Genomic DNA, 17891 nt, shown 5'->3' with positions numbered 1-17891 from the left:
AGCATGGGGGGAGCTGGAGATAACATCACAATTATTTGCAGATGATGATCTCTTGGCCCCAAGTGAAGTGGACATGCACTTGAATGCTTCACTTCTGAGGGTGAAGAGACTGGGATAAAAACCAACACATCAAAGTAAGATGTCTCTCCAAAGAGTGGGATGCTCCAGCAGGTCAGCAACAGGCAGCAGTGCTGTAGTCACTGTATTGGTCAGTAGTGGTGAAGCAGAAGTTCACTTTCGCAAAGCTCTCAATTTATCAGTCAATCTCTGTCTCTATTCTCACCTATATTCATTAGCTGTGGGCAGTGACAAAAAAAAAAAAAATAATAAAGTTGGAAGTACAGTACTTTAAGTACTAATGCATCTCAAACAGAATATTGTAAAAAATTTCATTTTTTGGTAATTTAATTCAAAAAGGTAAACTTTCATATATTCTATATTCAGTACATGTAAAGTGAAATATTTCAAACCTTTTTTGTTTTAATTTTGATGATTATGGATTATAGCTCATGAAAATCAAAAATCCCACAACTCAAATTATTAGAACATTTCCTAAGCTCAATCAAAAAAGGAAACGTCCAACTTCTGAAAAGGATGTTCATTTATACAATCAATACTTGGTTGGAGCACTTTTACAATGAATTACTGCATCAGTACAGTGTGGCATGGAGGCGATCAGCCTGTGGCACTGCTGAGGTGTTATTGAAGCCCAGTCTGTGAAGATTCTCAGTCATCCAGGTCATGGTAAACTGTGGGTGGTAAAAGAGAGCAACTAGACTTGCTTGAAGATTCTTGAAGACGTTTCACCTCTCATCCGAAAGGCTTCTTCAGTTCTGTCTGACTGGTAGGGAGCATCAGGTATTTATCCTCTCATGGATGAAAAGCTCATCTAAGCTCATCTAAAGCTCACCCTGCTTGACCTCTGCCTGACTACCACTTATTTCCAGTTTAATCAAAGTTTCTACAGACAGAAGCATGGATGTGCCATGGGTTCACCGGTATCCCCTATTGTGGCCAACCTTTACATGGAGGAAGTGGAACATAAAGCTTTGACCACATTTTCAGGAGTTGCTCCCAGCCACTGGTTCAGATACTGAATGTGGATGACACCTGGGTTAAAATCAAAACCCATGAGGTGGAAGCCTTCTCTAAGCACATCAATGCAGTGGATATTAACATCAACTTCACTTGGGAGGATGTCAGTGGGAATAATCTAGCCTTCTTGGATTGTGATGTACACATTAGACAAGACAGAAGCCTGAGCATCGAAGTCTACCGGAAACCCCCACACACAGACCAGTACCTACTCTTTGACTCTCACCACCCACTGGAACACAAATTGGGAGTCATTAGGACCTTGCAACACAGGGCTCAGAATATCCCTACAATCCCTATACATACAACAATAGAGGGAAAAGAGAAGGAGCAGAATCACATCAAGAAAGCACTTCAGAACTGCGGGTATCCCAACTGGTCTTTCCTCAAGAGCAGAAAAAGGAACAGAACGGACAAGGAGGATAACAGGAACAAACACAAGAACATTGTCATTCCCTACATTTCTGGTCTATCTGAGAAACTCAGGAGGATCTTCTACAAACACAACATTCCGGTACATTTCAGACCCAGTAGCACTCTGAAGCAGAAACTGGTCCACCCTAAGGACAGAATACCCAGACGCAAACAGGACAACGTAGTGTATGCCATTCAGTGCAGTGAGGAATGCATGGACTCATACTGTATATTGGGAAGACAAAACAACCGCTTCACAGGCGCATGGCTCAACACTGGAGAGCCAGTTCCTCAGGCCAGGACTCTGCTGTCTACCTTCATCTTAACAACAAAGGACACTCATTTCAGGATTGCAATGTACGCATTTTAGCCAGAGAGGATCGTTGGTATGAGCGAGGAGTTAAAGAAGCCATTTTTGTCAACCTGGAATGGCCATCACTGAACAGAGGTGGGGATCTAAGACATCATTTATCAGCCACCTACAATGCAGTCCTTGGCACACTTCCCAGACAACTGAATGCACACCAAAACCCAGCTGTTTTCAGTGACTCACAGGAGGACAGAGAGAATCAGCATTCCATTGATCACTCTAACGGGCAATCCATTGATCATCCTAACGACTCTCAAGGCCGTTCACAACCAGCCCCCAGTGACCCACACCAACAGGATGACTCAGGCCCTGTCCACATGGCAACGGATTCAGGTGACTCCGATACAATTGCTTATCGTTTAGGCCTGGCGTCCACACGGCACCGGCGTTTTGGGTGCCCAAAACGCAATCTTTTTGAGAACGGGTTCCAGAGTGGAAAGATCTGGCAACGTTGCCGTTGTGAAGTCGTCTGGATGAGTAGAACGGATTTGTTTACGATGACGTCACAACCACATGACTGTGAGTGCTTCACGCCGGGTAGAAGCGTAACGAATATCACCAGGATATCACCAGGAAAAAGCCTTACAGAGCACTAGTGAGAGTGAAACACGAGCTTGGATATTATTATTATTATTATTATGTTCAGTGTTAGTTCACAGTAGTAATGCAAGAAGCAGAATAGTGACAGTAATAGTGAAGCAAAAACATGCAATTGTACAAACACTGCAGCTCTACAGCAAAATATTCATTTATGAAATGGTCTGATTCTTAACACCAGTAGTGCCAATGATCTTCTCATTGCGATGCGATGCGAGTTGTCAACAAATCCTATAACTTGGTTCATGAAACGCGCTTACAAAATATTTTCACTGTGAATATTTATTGTGTAATGGTGCAAAGTGAGAGAGAGAGACTCTGCCCTTAGGGCAGAGTCAATCCCGCCAGCAAAAATAGGGGAAAAAAGGAGCGATCTCACCTCTTCAGATGTTGGTTTTAGTCTTACAGTACATTCCTCAAAAAGGGCGTAGAGGAGCAAATTAATCTATCAACGTGTAGTATTCAATTTATTCCGAACCATTAAAGACGCCGCCTTCCGCGTAGAATCATACGTCATCCTCGCCGCCATATTGGAAAGGTCAAAGCGGAGAATAAAGATTAGCTGCATTTAACTGTACCAACAGGTTTGCCGTCCAAACGAGATCACATGGGATTACCTTTCACAGGTGAGACTGGAAAAATACTTTTCATTGTATTTGGTCATTATAATGTAATTTTACGAACAGATTTTTCTGACTTTGTGGCTAATATGAAGTCTCGCGCATAATAGTTTATGCGCATGCGTCCTTACTTCTATTGTTCTGGTGTCTCCGAAGGGACCATCTTACAGCGCCCCTAGAGGTGTGGCATGTGTATTGCATCGTTTTCAGCAAGCGTTGCGTTGCCATATGTACCTGATATTTTACTGATCCGTTGCCCATGTGGACGCGATATTTTTTTAATAACATCTCGTTGCCGTTGTCGTGTGGATGTAGCCGAAGTGAACTGATGAAGCCTCTTGGATAAGAGATGAAACATCTTCAAAAACTTAAAACCAAGTCCTGTTGCATTCAATTCAAGTTCCTTGAGATACACAGCCCTCAGGCTACATCCACACGACAACGGCAACGAGATGTTATTTAAAAAAATATCGCGCCCACATGGGCAACGATCAGTAAAATATCAGGTCCATATGGCAACGCAACGCTTGCTGAAAACGATGCAATACACATGCCACACCTCTAGGGGCGCTGTAAGACGGTCCCTTCGGAGACACCAGAACAATAGAAGAAGTAAGGATGCATGCGCATAAACTATTATGCGCGAGACTTCATATTAGCCACAAAGTCAGAAAAATCTGTTCATAAAATTACATTATAATGACCAAATACAATGAAAAGTATTTTTCCAGTCTCACTTGTGAAAGGTAATCCCATGTGATCTTGTTTGGACGGTAAACCTGTTGGTACAGTTAAACACAGCACATGAATGAGGCATCTTTATTCTCCGCTTTGACCCATCCAATATGGCGGCGAGGATGACGTATGATTCTACGCGGAAGGTGGCGTCTTTAATGGTCCGGAATAAATTGAATGCTACACGTTGATGGATTAATTTGTTCTTCTATGCCCTTTTTGAGGAATGTATTGTAGGACTTAAACCAACATCTGAAGAGGTGAGATCGCTCCTTTTTTTCCCTATTTTTGCTGGCGGGATTGACTCTGCCCTAAGGGCTATTCTCTCTCTCTCTCTCTCTCTCTCTCTCTCACTTTGCACCATTACACAATAAATATTCACAGTAAAAATATTTTGTAAGCGCGTTTCATGAACCAAGTTATAGGATTTGTTGACAACTCGCATCGAGTTCGTTACACTTCTACCCGGCGTGAAGCACTCACGGTCATGTGGTTGTGACGTCATCGTAAACAAATCCGTTCTACTCATCCAGACGACTTCGCAACAGCAACGTTGCCAGATCTTTCCACTCTGGAACCCGTTCTCAAAAGATTGCGTTTTGGGGCACCCAAAACGCCGGTGCCGTGTGGACGCCAGGCCAAAACGATAAACAATTGTATCGGATTCACCTGAATCCATTGCCGTGTGGACAGGGCCTCAATGACACTATTGAAGCCCAGTTTGCTTTGATAGCGGCCTTTAGCTCGTTTATGTTTTCAGGTCAGGTATTTGTGTGTGAGTGTGTGTGTGTGTGTGTATAATACACACACACACACACACACACACACACACACACACACACACACACACACACAGAGACAATACCATGCTGTTTAAAAAATAAATAATAATTTAACATACACACACACGTATGTATACACACACAGCTCTGGAAAAAATTAAGAGACCACTTCATTTTTTTTTCTTAAATTAGCATCTCTATGTATGGCAGCCATTTCATTCCAATATCTGTGCTGGAATTCCAACACAAGCACAACTCATTTTACTTAATGAGGTACTGATTAGGTGATCACCTGAACCAAATCTTATTTAACGAGGAAAAGTATTAAAACCACTGCTGTGGTCAGCACTATCCTCTTGCAATAGGACTAGTCTGGATGGCAATAACAGTGCTAGTAGTACCTTCTTTTTAATTGGAATACAAAAATCTCTCTTTATCATGTCAAAAGAGTTAAAAAGAAAAGTTTTGAGCAAGAAAAAGAAGGGTTCAACTCTGGCTTTACTGCCAGAGGGATACAGTGAGTGTCATGTTGCTTCCATCCTCAAAATTTCAAAGACTGAAGTGGGCCTTTGAACCACCTCACTCAAAAACCAACTGATCAGTCAAAGTCAGTCACTATTGACTCTGGTCTAAGACAGCACGCACAGACAATACCATGCTGTTTAAAACATAAATAATAATTAAAAATAAATAAATAAATAATAATTTTTAAAAAAATCAATCGACACCTTCTGACCAATCAGATTCAAGAATTCAAATGGTGGTGTGGCATAAGATTCAATGCTTTACTTCTGGTCGAGATGCACATAAAAAAGTAGCATATTTCCCTTCAGGAAAGCCTGTAGTTTTCAGGATGAAAATTCGTAGAAAATGTCAAAATTGCAGGGTTTTCCCTCAACAGCCTCACTCACTTCCCTTGCACATTTGTTGAAGAAATGCTCTGCTTCTTTGTAAGTCTCAGTGTTTAAAACAAAAAGGCAGCTGCCTTGATGCCAATGTTGCCTCAAGTCAGTTGTTTTATAAGGCAGCACATCAATATACCCCGAAGAAAATTACTTGAGACTGGTCTCAAAGGTAGATAATCTGACATCTTTCACAGATTTCATAAGAGTTATCCATCTGGTCAAAAAACCACCAGATTGATCTTTACTTACTGCTTTCATCATCCTCAAAGTCCCAACGAGCATAACTGTTGGGTACTGCTATGCGCAGAGAACGAAGCCATGGGAAATCGGAGATCATTGTGTAGGGTGCCCCATCTACTACACCTAGAGAATGAAGGTAAGCATGAGAATGATTGTTTTCCATCACCCTGAAACCATGTAAAACATGAAAAGGTCTAAATTCATAAACTGGAAACTTTTAGTTCGATACACAGGTCAGAAAATCTACAAGAAGATATGAATGTCAGATCATACACAGCTCCTTTTAGAGAAAATTAAATCTTGTAGGATTCCAGACCTCCTCGTACTCACCTTCTAAGGTATAGATGTCTCGGCCCCATGGGTAGTTAGAATATTTTTTTATGTCTGCTTCTGTTCTTTTTGCCTCTGGGAAAAATTCATTCTTGATTAGTTCCCTGTTAGATAAATGAAAAAGAGCTTAAGAGACGCTTAAGAGTGCTTCACCGCATGAAACATTGCCTGCATTTTACTTCAAGGAAATATTCACCAAAAATCCTATTTTGTAAATTACCCAACATATGTAAAATTCAAACCGAGATTGTGGACACAGACTTCATATGCATTTCACAGATTGTTTGCCTATGTCTCCTTTTTGTCCCCACCTTTCTTATATTATTTATTAATAAATATTCTATGGACAAAAACTCAACATTTATTCATTCATAATTTTGCGTTTTTATTGCAACATTTCTTTTATACTGAATCCTGGTACAACTGTTCAGCTGAGTTTGACAAACCAAATGGCAGGTACAAATGTGGCAGAGAGATTTACTGTGGTGCTGGTTTATTTTGCAAATAAAAAAAAAAAAAAGCTAGTGAATGTGCTAATGTTCCTGCACAGTAACTGATAAAATGTATCTGGTTTCAGTTCATTTAGATGTATATATAGCATTTGATTAAAAAATTAGCTCATTCAAACTTCAACTGAATATACAATTGCTTATTTTATGGAAAAGGATACCTTGTGAGGATGATCATGTGGAATATTATACTAGTGCATCTCAAACAATTAGAATATTGTGAAAAAGTTCAATATTTTCCATCAGTTATTTAAGAAAGTGAAAATTTAACAAATTCTAGACTAGTCATAGGATGCACAAACTAAAATGGTTCAAGCATTTTTCAATTAGCGTTTTGATAATTATGGCCAACAGCGAAAACAAACAAACAAACAAACAAAAACCCAACCTCAAAATACACGAGTATTTCATTTTGAGTTTGAGTAAGAGTATAAATACCATACATCTCTCAGTCTAGTTCAGTACACACAACCACAATCATGGGGAAGACTGCTGACTTGACAGTTGGCCAGAAGATGATCATTGACACCTTCCACAAGAAGGGAAAGCCACAGAAGGTCATCGCTGAAAAGACTAGCTGGAGAAAAGGTGCAAAAGCAATAGGGATGACAACAGCCTTGACAGGACTGTCAAGAAAAGCTGATTCAAGAACTTGGGAGAGCTTCACAAGGAGTGGACTGAATTAAGGACACTAAAATGCCTCATTTTTTAATCTTAATGCAAAGGAAGATTTTTTGTTGTTGATTCTGTATTAATTACTTAATCGATACATAAAATCTTCATAGAATTTATAGCACATTTTTATGATCCAATGTTATTGTCAGAAATAAAGCTGGTAAATTGATCACACCTCCATCTAGCTCTGTAACTGAGCTGTTAAACTACATCCCAGTGCTGTAACCATGAAGGGACTGGACAAAACCATGATTCCTAACATTATGACACCTTTCTAAATACAACCATTATCTTCTAGACCTTAATCAACACAATCATGCACTTCATGCTTCCATCTGCTGACAAGCTTTATGGAGATGCCAATTTCCTGTTCCAGCAGGAATTACCACCTGCCCATCATGCCAAAACTACTATCAAATGCTTTGCTGACCATATTACTGTGCTTGATTGGCTAGCCAAATCGCCTGACCTTAACCCAATGGAGAATCTATGCAGTATGGTCATGAGGAAGACGAGAAACACCCGATACAAAAAAAATACAGGCATGTTGAAGGCTGCTATCAAAGCAACCTGGGCTTCAATAACACCTGAGCAGTGCTGCAGGCAGATTGCCTCCATGCCATGCCACATTGATGCAGTAATTCATGGTAAAGGAGCCCCAACCAAGTATCAAGTGTATAAATGAATATACCTTTCAGAAGTTGGACATTTCTGTCTTGTAAATCCTTTTTTGATTGATCTTAGGAAATATTCTAATAATTTGAGATACTGGATTTTTGATTTTCATGAGCTATAAGCCATAAGCATCAGAATCAAAACAAAAAAGGCTTGAAATATTTCCCTTTATGTGTAATGAATATAGAAAATATGAAAGTTTACCATGTTAAATTAAATTACAAAACAAAAACACACTCTCTAGTCGCTTTATCCTGTTCTACAGGGTCGCAGACAAGCAGCTAGAGATAACGATATGAAAAAAACTTTTTTCACAACATTCTAATGGCTTGAGATGCACTAGTATATCTTCTTGCTATAAAATTAAATCCTTTGTCTTTATTTTGAGACAGCATGCATGCCTGCTGAAATCTGATTGGCTGTTGGTGGCAATAAAAAAAAAACAAACAACTCAACATTAAAAATCCACATAAGATTAGAACAATGACACAGTACTTTATGCAATATGACAAATTTTGTGAAGACAGGCCAAAGTCCAAAGACTCGTGCGCAAAATTAATGTTTTTTACATTATGCAAATCGTCATAAATTTGAGTAGGTGAAGCTAAATGTTTCAACAGGCAAATTTTTATGGTTTCAGGAAAGCAATGAGTAAAATAAATAAATATATAAATACATTTTATGAATAAATAATTTCACTATCAACCTTATTGATAGAGATGTTTGCATTTAGATTAGATTCACTTTAGTGATCTCACATCGGGGAAATTCATGTGTTACAGGAGCAAGAAAACGTCATACAGATGACAAAAAAAACTGAAATAAAAATTAGACAAACAAAAGATTAAACACAGAGGGCTATTTGCATTATCTACCGTGAAAAAGTATAGAAATATTCCCTTATTGAGAGGCTCGGAAAAAATTGCACATTACAGGTAGACTCTGTATAATATATATAAGTATGTATAAAAATACAGTGGTGCTTGAAAGTTTGTGAACCCTTTAGAATTTTCTATATTTCTGCATAAATATGACCTAAAACATCATCAGATTGTCACAAGTCCTAAAAGTAGGTAAAGAGAACCCAGTTAAACAAATAAGACAAATATATTATACTTGGTCATTTATTTATTGAGGAAAATGATCCAATATTACATATCTGTGAGTGGCAAAAGTATGTGAACCTCTAGGATTAATAGTTAATTTGAAGGTGAAATTAGAGTCAGGTGATTTCAATCGATGGGATGACAATCAGGTGTAAGCGGGCACCCTGTTTTATTTAAAGAACAGAAATCTATCAAAGTCTGATCTTCACAACACGTTTGTGGAAGTGTATAATAGTACGAACAAAGGAGATTTCTGAGGACCTCAGAAACAGCATTGTTGATGCTCATCAGGCTGGAAAAGGTTACAAAACAATCTCTAAAGAGTTTGGACTCCACCCATCCACAGTCAGACAGATTGTGTACAAATGCAGGAAATTTAAGACCATTGTTACCCTCCCCAGGAGTGGTCAACCAACAAAGATCACTCCAAGAGCAAGGCGTGTAATAGTCGGCGAGGTCACAAAGGACCCCAGGGTAACTTCTAAGCAACTGAAGGCCTCTCTCACGTTGGTTAATAATAATGTTCATGAGTCCACCATCAGGAGAACACTGAACAACAATGGTGTGCATGGCAGGGTTGCAAGGAGAAAGCCACTGCTCTCCAAAAAGAACACTGCTGCTCATCTGCAGTTTGCTAAATATCACGTGGACAAGCCAGACAGCTATTGGAAAAATGTTTTGTGAAGGATGAGACCAAAATAGAACATTTTGGTTGAAATGAGAAGCCTCATGTTTGGAGAAAGGAAAACACTGCATTCCAGCATAAGAACCATATCCCATCTGTGAAACATGGTGGTGGTAGTATCATGGTTTGGGCCTGTTTTGTTGCATCTGGGCCAGGACGGCTTGCCATCATTGATGGAACAATGAATTCTGAATTATACCAGTAAATTCTAAAGGAAAATGTCAGGACATCTGTCCATGAACTGAATCTCAAGAGAAGGTGGGTCATGCAGCAAGACAATGACCTTAAGCACACAAGTCGTTCTACCAAAGAATGATTAAACAAGAATACAGTTAATGTTTTGGAATGGCCAAGTCAAAGTCCTGACCTTAATCCAATCGAAATGTTGTGGAAGGACCTGAAGTGAGCAGTTCATGTGAGGAAACCCATCAACATCCCAGATTTGAAGCTGTTCTGTATTGAGGAATGGGCTAAAATTCCTCCAAGCCAGTGTGCAGGACTGATCAACAGTTACCGGAAACGTTTAGTTGCAGTTATTGCTGCACAAGGGGGTCACACCAGATACTGAAAGCAAAGGTTCACATACTTTTGCCACTCACAGATACGTAATATTGGATCATTTTCCTCAATAAATAAATGACCAAGTATAATATTTTTTCTCATTTGTTTAACTGGGTTCTCTTTATCTACTTTTAGGACTTGTGTGAAAATCTGATGATGTTTTAGGTCATTTTTATGCCGAAATATAGAAAATTCTAAAAGGTTCACAAACTTTCAAGCACCACTGTAGTTTAAGACCTATATTATTGCACATCATAATTGCATTGATGAGAGATGGCAGAGGTAGTAGTGGTGAAGTAGTGCAAATATAATGACAAACAGGTTATTGGTGCTACATTACAAGTTGTGGGTGTTATACAGTCTGACAGCAGTAGGTATGAATGACCTGCGGCACCTCTCCTTCTTACACCATGGATGTAGCAGTCTACTACTAAAAGAGCTGCTTAAGGCCCCCACAGCCTCATGTAGGGGGTGAGAGGGGTTATCCATGATTGATGTCAGCTTGGTTAACATCCTCCTCTCACCCACCTCCTCAATGGAGTTCAGAGGACAGTCCAAGACTGAGCCAGCCCTTCTGACCAGTTTATTAAGTTTCTTCCTGTCCCTCCCTGAAGTTCCACAGCCCCAGCAGACCACAGCGTAGAAAATCACTGATGCCACCACACAGTCATAAAAATTCCTAAGCAGTGTCCTGCACACACCAAAAGACCTCAGTCTTCTCAACAGGTGGAGACGACTTTGGCCCTTCTTGTACAGGACATCTGTGTTGTTTGTCCAGTCCAGTTTGTTGTTGAGGTGAACACCCAGGGATTTGTACTCCTCCACGATCTCAAATGTCCAAACCCTGGATGTTCACTGGTGCAATTTGAGGAGCCGTCCTTCTGAAATCAATCACCACCTCCTTTGTCTTGCTGGCGTGCAAATTTATGTGCAAAAAATGGTGCCCCCCCCCCAGAATGTCCAATATGAGGAAGGTTGCATCATCAATTGGGTCTGTACCCATTCCTACCATTCAAGTTTCATGCTGATAGCTCAATATTCACCTTGTAAAAATGTGAGCTAAAATCTGATTGGCTGACAGCAGCCATGATTTTTAAGCAATCATCAAAAATATACAGATTAGATTAGATAAAACTTTATTGATCCCTTTGGGCAGGTTCCCTCAGGGAAATTGAGATGCACACAGATGCAGCATGCCAAATTTCAGCTCAATCACACAGCTCCTGCAAAACTGATTCACAACCATGCCCCAACCTTTGAAACCCTAACCACATAAAATTGTCCTGTATATGCCTTTTAATTTTCAGGCACATTCATGCAATCCATAATATGTTACAGCAAGGAACACTTTCTCATAAATTTAAACAGTGCTATCTAGTGGTCATATAACAGTTACCCCATAATAGAACAATTACAACATTTCCAATATGGTATTGAAAAAAAATCACAATATCTAATTTTACAAATCCTTCTGACTACATCTGATTATGGTTACATGAGATGAATCACTCAAGAAATTGATCGGAGGGAAATCTTTTCAGTTTCACCTTTTGTGACTCAGCAAACTTTCCCATCACTGCCCGGATACATGTTTTTGATGAGAGCCATAGGCCATTCATCTCTTTTTACTTGACTATTCTTCAGAAGAACCAAGTCTCCTTCTTTGACATTCAACCTTTTGGCAATTTCCTGCAGGTTTACAGAGTTACGATACACTCGTGCCTCCAGCGCTGCCAAAAGGTATTCTTGCTTTTACTTTTGCCGGGGGGGGCAACACTTCATGACTGTGTTGTAACTGAGGAGTGTGAAGAGGTATGGAATCCAGTATCCATCAACATGTGCCAATCATCCTCTCTTATGCGCCACCCAAGAGGAAAGCATAGGGTGGACTGGCAACCCAGTGACAGCCTTCCTCATTTAGGTTTTCCAGCATGAAAATGCCTTACGATTAGCAAAGCAACATGGTTTATCCCCCAGAGATAATGATGGGATGTTTCTCTTCAAAGTTTAGTGGAACATTCTCCAGCCATCCTCTAACCCTCAGAAAACCAGCATCAATTTTGGCATTTAATCTCTTCAAAACACTTCTTTTTGAAATGTCTTTTTCTGAGGCAACAGGCCTCCTGAGAGACTTCCAACTGGAAACATGCTCGGAAAGCAAAAGTTTGTCATGGGTGACATTGACTCCTTGACTGGGACAGTGTGGATAAATTTCATTGTCTGAGTCTGGATTGATGAGCTCATAAGGCTTAACATTGAAGAATGGTTAAGGGATTCTTAAAATTCTTATTATTTTACAATATGTGTAATCCTCTGCCTGATGCAGAAAAATGGGGTGCGCGCGCACCCACAGTAACATCCTTCTGTGTTATGGATTAAATATTTTGAGAAAGACCTTTTTGTTGTGAGAAACCAGAGAGTGAGTGAAAGTATTGCTTTTTGGGCATGCAGAGAGAGAGAGAGAGCACACGTCTGGGGCACAGAAAGTGTCTCGGACAACATGAAGCTTCTCATCTCATCTCATTATCTCTAGCCGCTTTATCCTGTTCTACAGGGTCACAGGCAAGCTGGAGCCTATCCCAGCTGACTACGGGTGAAAGGCGGGGTACGCCCTGGACAAGTCGCCAGGTCATCACAGGGCTGACACATAGACACAGACAACCATTCACACTCACATTCATACCTACGGTCAATTTAGAGTCACCAGTTAACCTAACCTGCATGTCTTTGGACTGTGGGGGAAACTGGAGCACCAGGAGGAAACCCACGCGGACACGGGGAGAACATGCAAACTCCGCACAGAAAGGCCCTCACTGGCCACAGGGCTCGAACCCGGACCTTCTTGCTGTGAGGTGACAGCACTAACCACTACACCACCGTGCCGCCCGTATATGAACCTTCTTTAATAAAATCTATCCATCTCTCATGAGGTCTTGGTGCCTGCTTGCAATTCTTTCTTGAAGTGGAAACAGAAAATTTACTTCACAATCTAACAACTGGCATCATGAACATGATTTGGCTGAGGTCAAGTGAGTGTTTTTTTTCAGCAGGAAATAAAGTCTGCATCATGGAGGTAAGCAATCATCTCCTTATTTCCTGCTGTGGAACAGTTAATAACTCAGGCCATATCAAAGTAACCTGCAACTTTATTTAAGCAAGTTTTTGTGGGTGGCTATACTGCATGCAAAGGTAAAAAACAAATCTTAAGCAGAATGCTTCCTGATGTGGATCTGGATTTGTCTGTGTGGATCTGGATTTTGATCAAAGATCAAATCGGTACTGTTGAATGTGGATGTTTGTTTGCTGAAGTGTTGAGTTTGCAAGTGACACTGCCAAGGCATATACTGGATTATATATGCACACGAGCCAGTTGTGTCCTGCTCTGACAGAAGCTGGGTGTGTGTGTAGAGCTCTGAATCACATAATGTGAATTCCTGCAGAAGTATTTAAGTGCGTTGACATGTGTTTTATCTATTTACATCCTGTTTTGTTCCATGTTTCCTGTGTGTGAGTGAAGATGTCTAAAGTGTTCAGTAATCAAAAGAGCGATGGCAAGTGGACTGTTTCTGGGAAGCCAAGATGTAGGACGTGTTTCCTTGCTGCTCCTGAGCCAGTGACCAATTTATATATTTAACCTTGCAAAGTTATGTATGTTTTTGTTTGGGTAGATGCCTGATCAACAAGCTATTTAGAGCATCTCTGAGATACTTTTAATACTTAATGTGCAAGCTGTGATAATATCCACCTGATCCAAAATAGAGTCTGCAAGAGGAGGCCACAGCGGGCCTGTAACCTCTTCTGATGTGGCTAACACTAGCTCTACTGAACAGCTCACTGCTGAGTTGCTGCCCTCCATGATGGACTCCCTTAAGACTGATATCTTCAGTAAAATGGATCATCTTTCCACCAACCTTCGGTCAGAGATATCATCAGTTAAAGGAGAGCTCAAAAAGTCCATTGAGATTATGCAAAGCAAGCTTGATGTGCATGGAGTGGCCTTGTCTAAGCTGGAGCATAGTGCTACTGACTGCAGTATTCACGTAAGCGAGCTAAAGGCTAATATTGATTCACTGCTAACAAAAGTGACATATAGCTGGACAGCAAATGCGAGGGTCTGGAAAGCAGAATGCAGAGGAATAACATCCATCTCCTTGGAATACCAGAGGGAGCGGAGGGTCTGCGTCCAACAGATTTCATTGCCAATCTGCTTCAGGAGCTGCTCAACCTGGAGGACAAGCCACTGCTGGACCGGGCCCACCGCACACTCCGTAGCCAACCTCAGGAGGGGAAAGTTCCATGACCATTTGTCATCAGGTACCCTTTTTCTACCAAATCAGTTCCAGGGCTGGTTCGGGGCCAGTGCTGGTTCACAACTCGTTCAACTTGCGAGCCAACTGGGAACCAATTTGCTTTTTCATAGCTCGGGGTGCTAAGGGGAGCCACGTCATTACATCGCTGTATACGTCAGTTACGTCGCTGCGTTTGCATAAACCTTGATGCGAACATCGAAGCAACAACAACACAGAGAAGAAGAAGCAGCAGCAACAACAACAACAATGGATGACTTCGCATTTGTACAGCTGCTGCTTCTCGTCGCTTAAAAATGGTGACCTTTCGTGGTCTTGCTATTGTTGTTGGTCTTAACAACTCCCCCCACTGACATAAGCGGTTCTTTCCTCTGGCCCAGCAAAGAGCTGGTGCTAGCCTGGAACCGGTTTTTCTGGCCCCAGAGCCAGTTCTTTGTCAGTGGAAACAGAAAACCCGGTTCCAAACTAAGCACTGGCCCTGAACCAGCCCTGGAACTGCTTTGGTGGAAAAGGGGCAAGGGTGCACTTTTTCCACATCCACAATGATATACTGAAGAGAGCCAGAGAAAAGTCTCCTCTCCTTTATAACTGAAGGAATTTTTCAATATTTGCGGACTCTACCATGGCTGTAGCTAAGAAATGGGCTAACTTCGGTGATCTGAAATGTCAACTGTGTGCCTGCCCAGACATGAAGTTTGGCCTGATTTATCCCATGGTTTTGAGACTGACTTTACCAGATGGCTCTACACATAGATTCGAGGACCCGGCTCTGGCAACAGACTTCGTGAAGAACCTCCTGAAAATGGCTGTTGTATAACAGGATATGGCATGAGCAATTCACTAGCAGGCCTGCTAGCAGGCTGGCAGACCAGTTAGCTGGCTAAGCTAACCTAGCTTGGGTATCATGCTCAACACACAGACATTTCACTGTGGACCCACTCTGTTTCTCATTCTCTCTATTTTTACCTGGTTTTGGTGAATATATGGGTGATGCCCACTATAAGGTGAAGTAATATGGATGTACATATGTGTATCTATGTAAAGAGTTATTTCCTCTTAACTTCACCCACAATATTGTTTTCCATTTGTTGTACTACTGAATCATCCTAATTTAAGCCACTGGGGAGGACAACGTCTGACTGTTTGCAGAGCTTTGTTCATAATTTATTCCTTGAATTATTTTGCAAACTTTAAACTTTTCTTTATTAACCCTTTGGGGTCTGCGGGTATTTTCTGGCACTCTAATGATTTGGCATGCTCTGATTTTGTTGGCATTTTCAACAAATTTAAACAGTATTTTCTAAGTCGTATGACTTTTTTTGCATTTAGCACAAGTTCAGCTACAATAATATCTATGTAGTATGTATGTCATGATTGTACTTAAAAAAAATAACAGATAAATGAAAATGTTGTTAAAAGTAGTTTTTGAACTGTGTTGAAATGTGTGAAAAAACATGACCTAACCCATTGTGTCAAACCGTTTTGGTCACTTTTTTTTTTTTTAAGATATTTTTTGGGCTTTTTCACCTTTATTGGATAGGACAGTGTAGAGACAGGACAGGAAATGATTGGGAAAGAGAGACGGGGAGGCATAGGCGGTTTTAAACGGGGGCCAGAGGGGGCCAGTGCCCCTGTAAAATTGCTCCTGGCCCCTGTTGTGGCCCCTGTGCTGAACAGATAATAAGATTTATTAATTTTGACGTGCGCTGGCTCGAAGATCGGAACTGACATGACGGAGTGTTCTACACGGACTCCTTAAAGCGCTACACGCACACTGTTACCTGCAGCAGAAAGACCAGCAGCAGCGCGAATTGTAAACTTCGGACGTGAGTGATAACAGCTGTCACGTCCGAAGTTTTTTGATTGAAAAGCCATCAGATACAGTAGCGTTGACACGTTTCACTGAGCCATATAAAGAAGTATTTTTTGAGCTCTTTAGACTATGCAAAATAGCTGTGGCACTCCCAGTGAGATCTGCCTCTTGTGAGCGGAGTTTCTCCACTTTGAAACTGGTGAAGACCTACCTCCGATCCGCCATTAGTGAGGAGCGTCTAAGCAATCTTGGTGTGCTCAGCATTGAATCCAGAAGGTTCAAGGCTTTGAACCTTGATGCATTTGTAGATCGTTTCTCAAGGAGTCACAATCGCAGAATCTTGTTGTTGTAGTGTTTCAGCCTGCTGTGAATGCTATAGGGTGATTCTGAGACCACTGTATGTGAATTTATTTTTTCTTTCTATTTTCCCCCCCTGCTGTACATAAAGAGTGAGATGATGACAGTGTGATTTAGATAAAGATAGTGATTGTACATTCAAGTCTCATGCTGTGAAAAAGAAAATTCATTCATGCTGTGAATTTAAAAAGTGTCATTGGACAGATAAAAGGTTCATTGTATGCAAAAATAGAAATCTTATTTTACAAAAAAGAGAAACATGGTTTTAAGATTTATTGAGCACAATTTATGTTTAGGCTATTGAGACAGAATGTTTATCTCATTGTATTTATGCTCAATGTATTTTGTTTTGGTTTTAAATAAACTAAACAAAACATTTTGAACGCTTAAATATTGCCATGTTTTTTCCTTATGTGCCCCCCTGAAAAAACACTGGCCCCACCTCGGCCCCCCTAGTAATTTTGGTCTAGAACCGCCACTGCGGGGAGGGATCGGGAAATGACCTCGGGTCGGAATCGAACCCAGGTCCCCGGATTTATGGTATGGCGCCTTAGCCACCTGAGCTACGACGCCCCCCCGTTTTGGTCACTTGAGGTGATCCTGTTCAGTCTTAGGAATGTATCAAGCACAAAATTTATATCTGCTACATTGATTTGGACAATTGACTGGCCATCAAAAAATGTATGTCCTATTGTTTTGGGATCAAGGGTTGGCAGTGGGAGGGGTATTCAGAGAGAAGTGTGAAAAATTTCCTTTCCATTCAATGAGAAGCGTGAAAACTCCTCCCACTACCATCTCTTAATCCCATCAGATTAACTCTTAATCCCATCAGGTCAAGTCACAGTGGGTAAGGTCATGTTTTTTTTCCACACATTCCAACACAGTTCTAAAACTGCTTTCTATAACAGCTTCATTTATTTGGCATTTGACTCTATTCAGTGTGTCTTGAAATTAACTCAAAATTGTACTATTTTACTCAGTTCAGAGCCACAACCAACTCTGTTACTCTGACACAATTGCTCTGTAATTTTGCTCCCACTCCAGCACCAAATGTTACTCTCTAAACTCAAAATCAAGCAAAATTAACTATTTGAAGACATTAGTTTTGACTCAGG

The 17891-nt window shown here is 40.8% G+C and overlaps 1 protein-coding gene across 4 annotated transcripts in view; it reads right to left on the bottom strand.

Moving 5' to 3' along the window:
- Window positions 1–17891, bottom strand: part of fbxo38 (F-box protein 38) — a 406136-nt gene that overhangs the window by 17535 nt on the left and 370710 nt on the right. Inside the window, exons 19-20 of one of the 4 annotated variants that reach the window (XM_060927607.1) lie at window positions 6089–6192; window positions 5768–5881 (exon numbers count right to left, since the gene is read on the bottom strand). In XM_060927607.1, the coding sequence (XP_060783590.1) occupies window positions 5768–5881; window positions 6089–6192 (218 nt within the window). Of the gene's footprint in view, window positions 1–5767; window positions 5882–6088; window positions 6193–17891 lie in introns of those variants that run through there. The other 3 variants (XM_060927608.1, XM_060927609.1, XM_060927610.1) reach the window with 3 other exon arrangements.

Source organism: Neoarius graeffei, chromosome 8 (genome assembly GCF_027579695.1).
Source record: "Neoarius graeffei isolate fNeoGra1 chromosome 8, fNeoGra1.pri, whole genome shotgun sequence".
Classification (NCBI taxonomy): Eukaryota; Metazoa; Chordata; class Actinopteri; order Siluriformes; family Ariidae; genus Neoarius; species Neoarius graeffei.
Note: the sequence above shows the minus strand (reverse complement) of the source record. Positions and strands in the feature narration are given on the sequence as shown.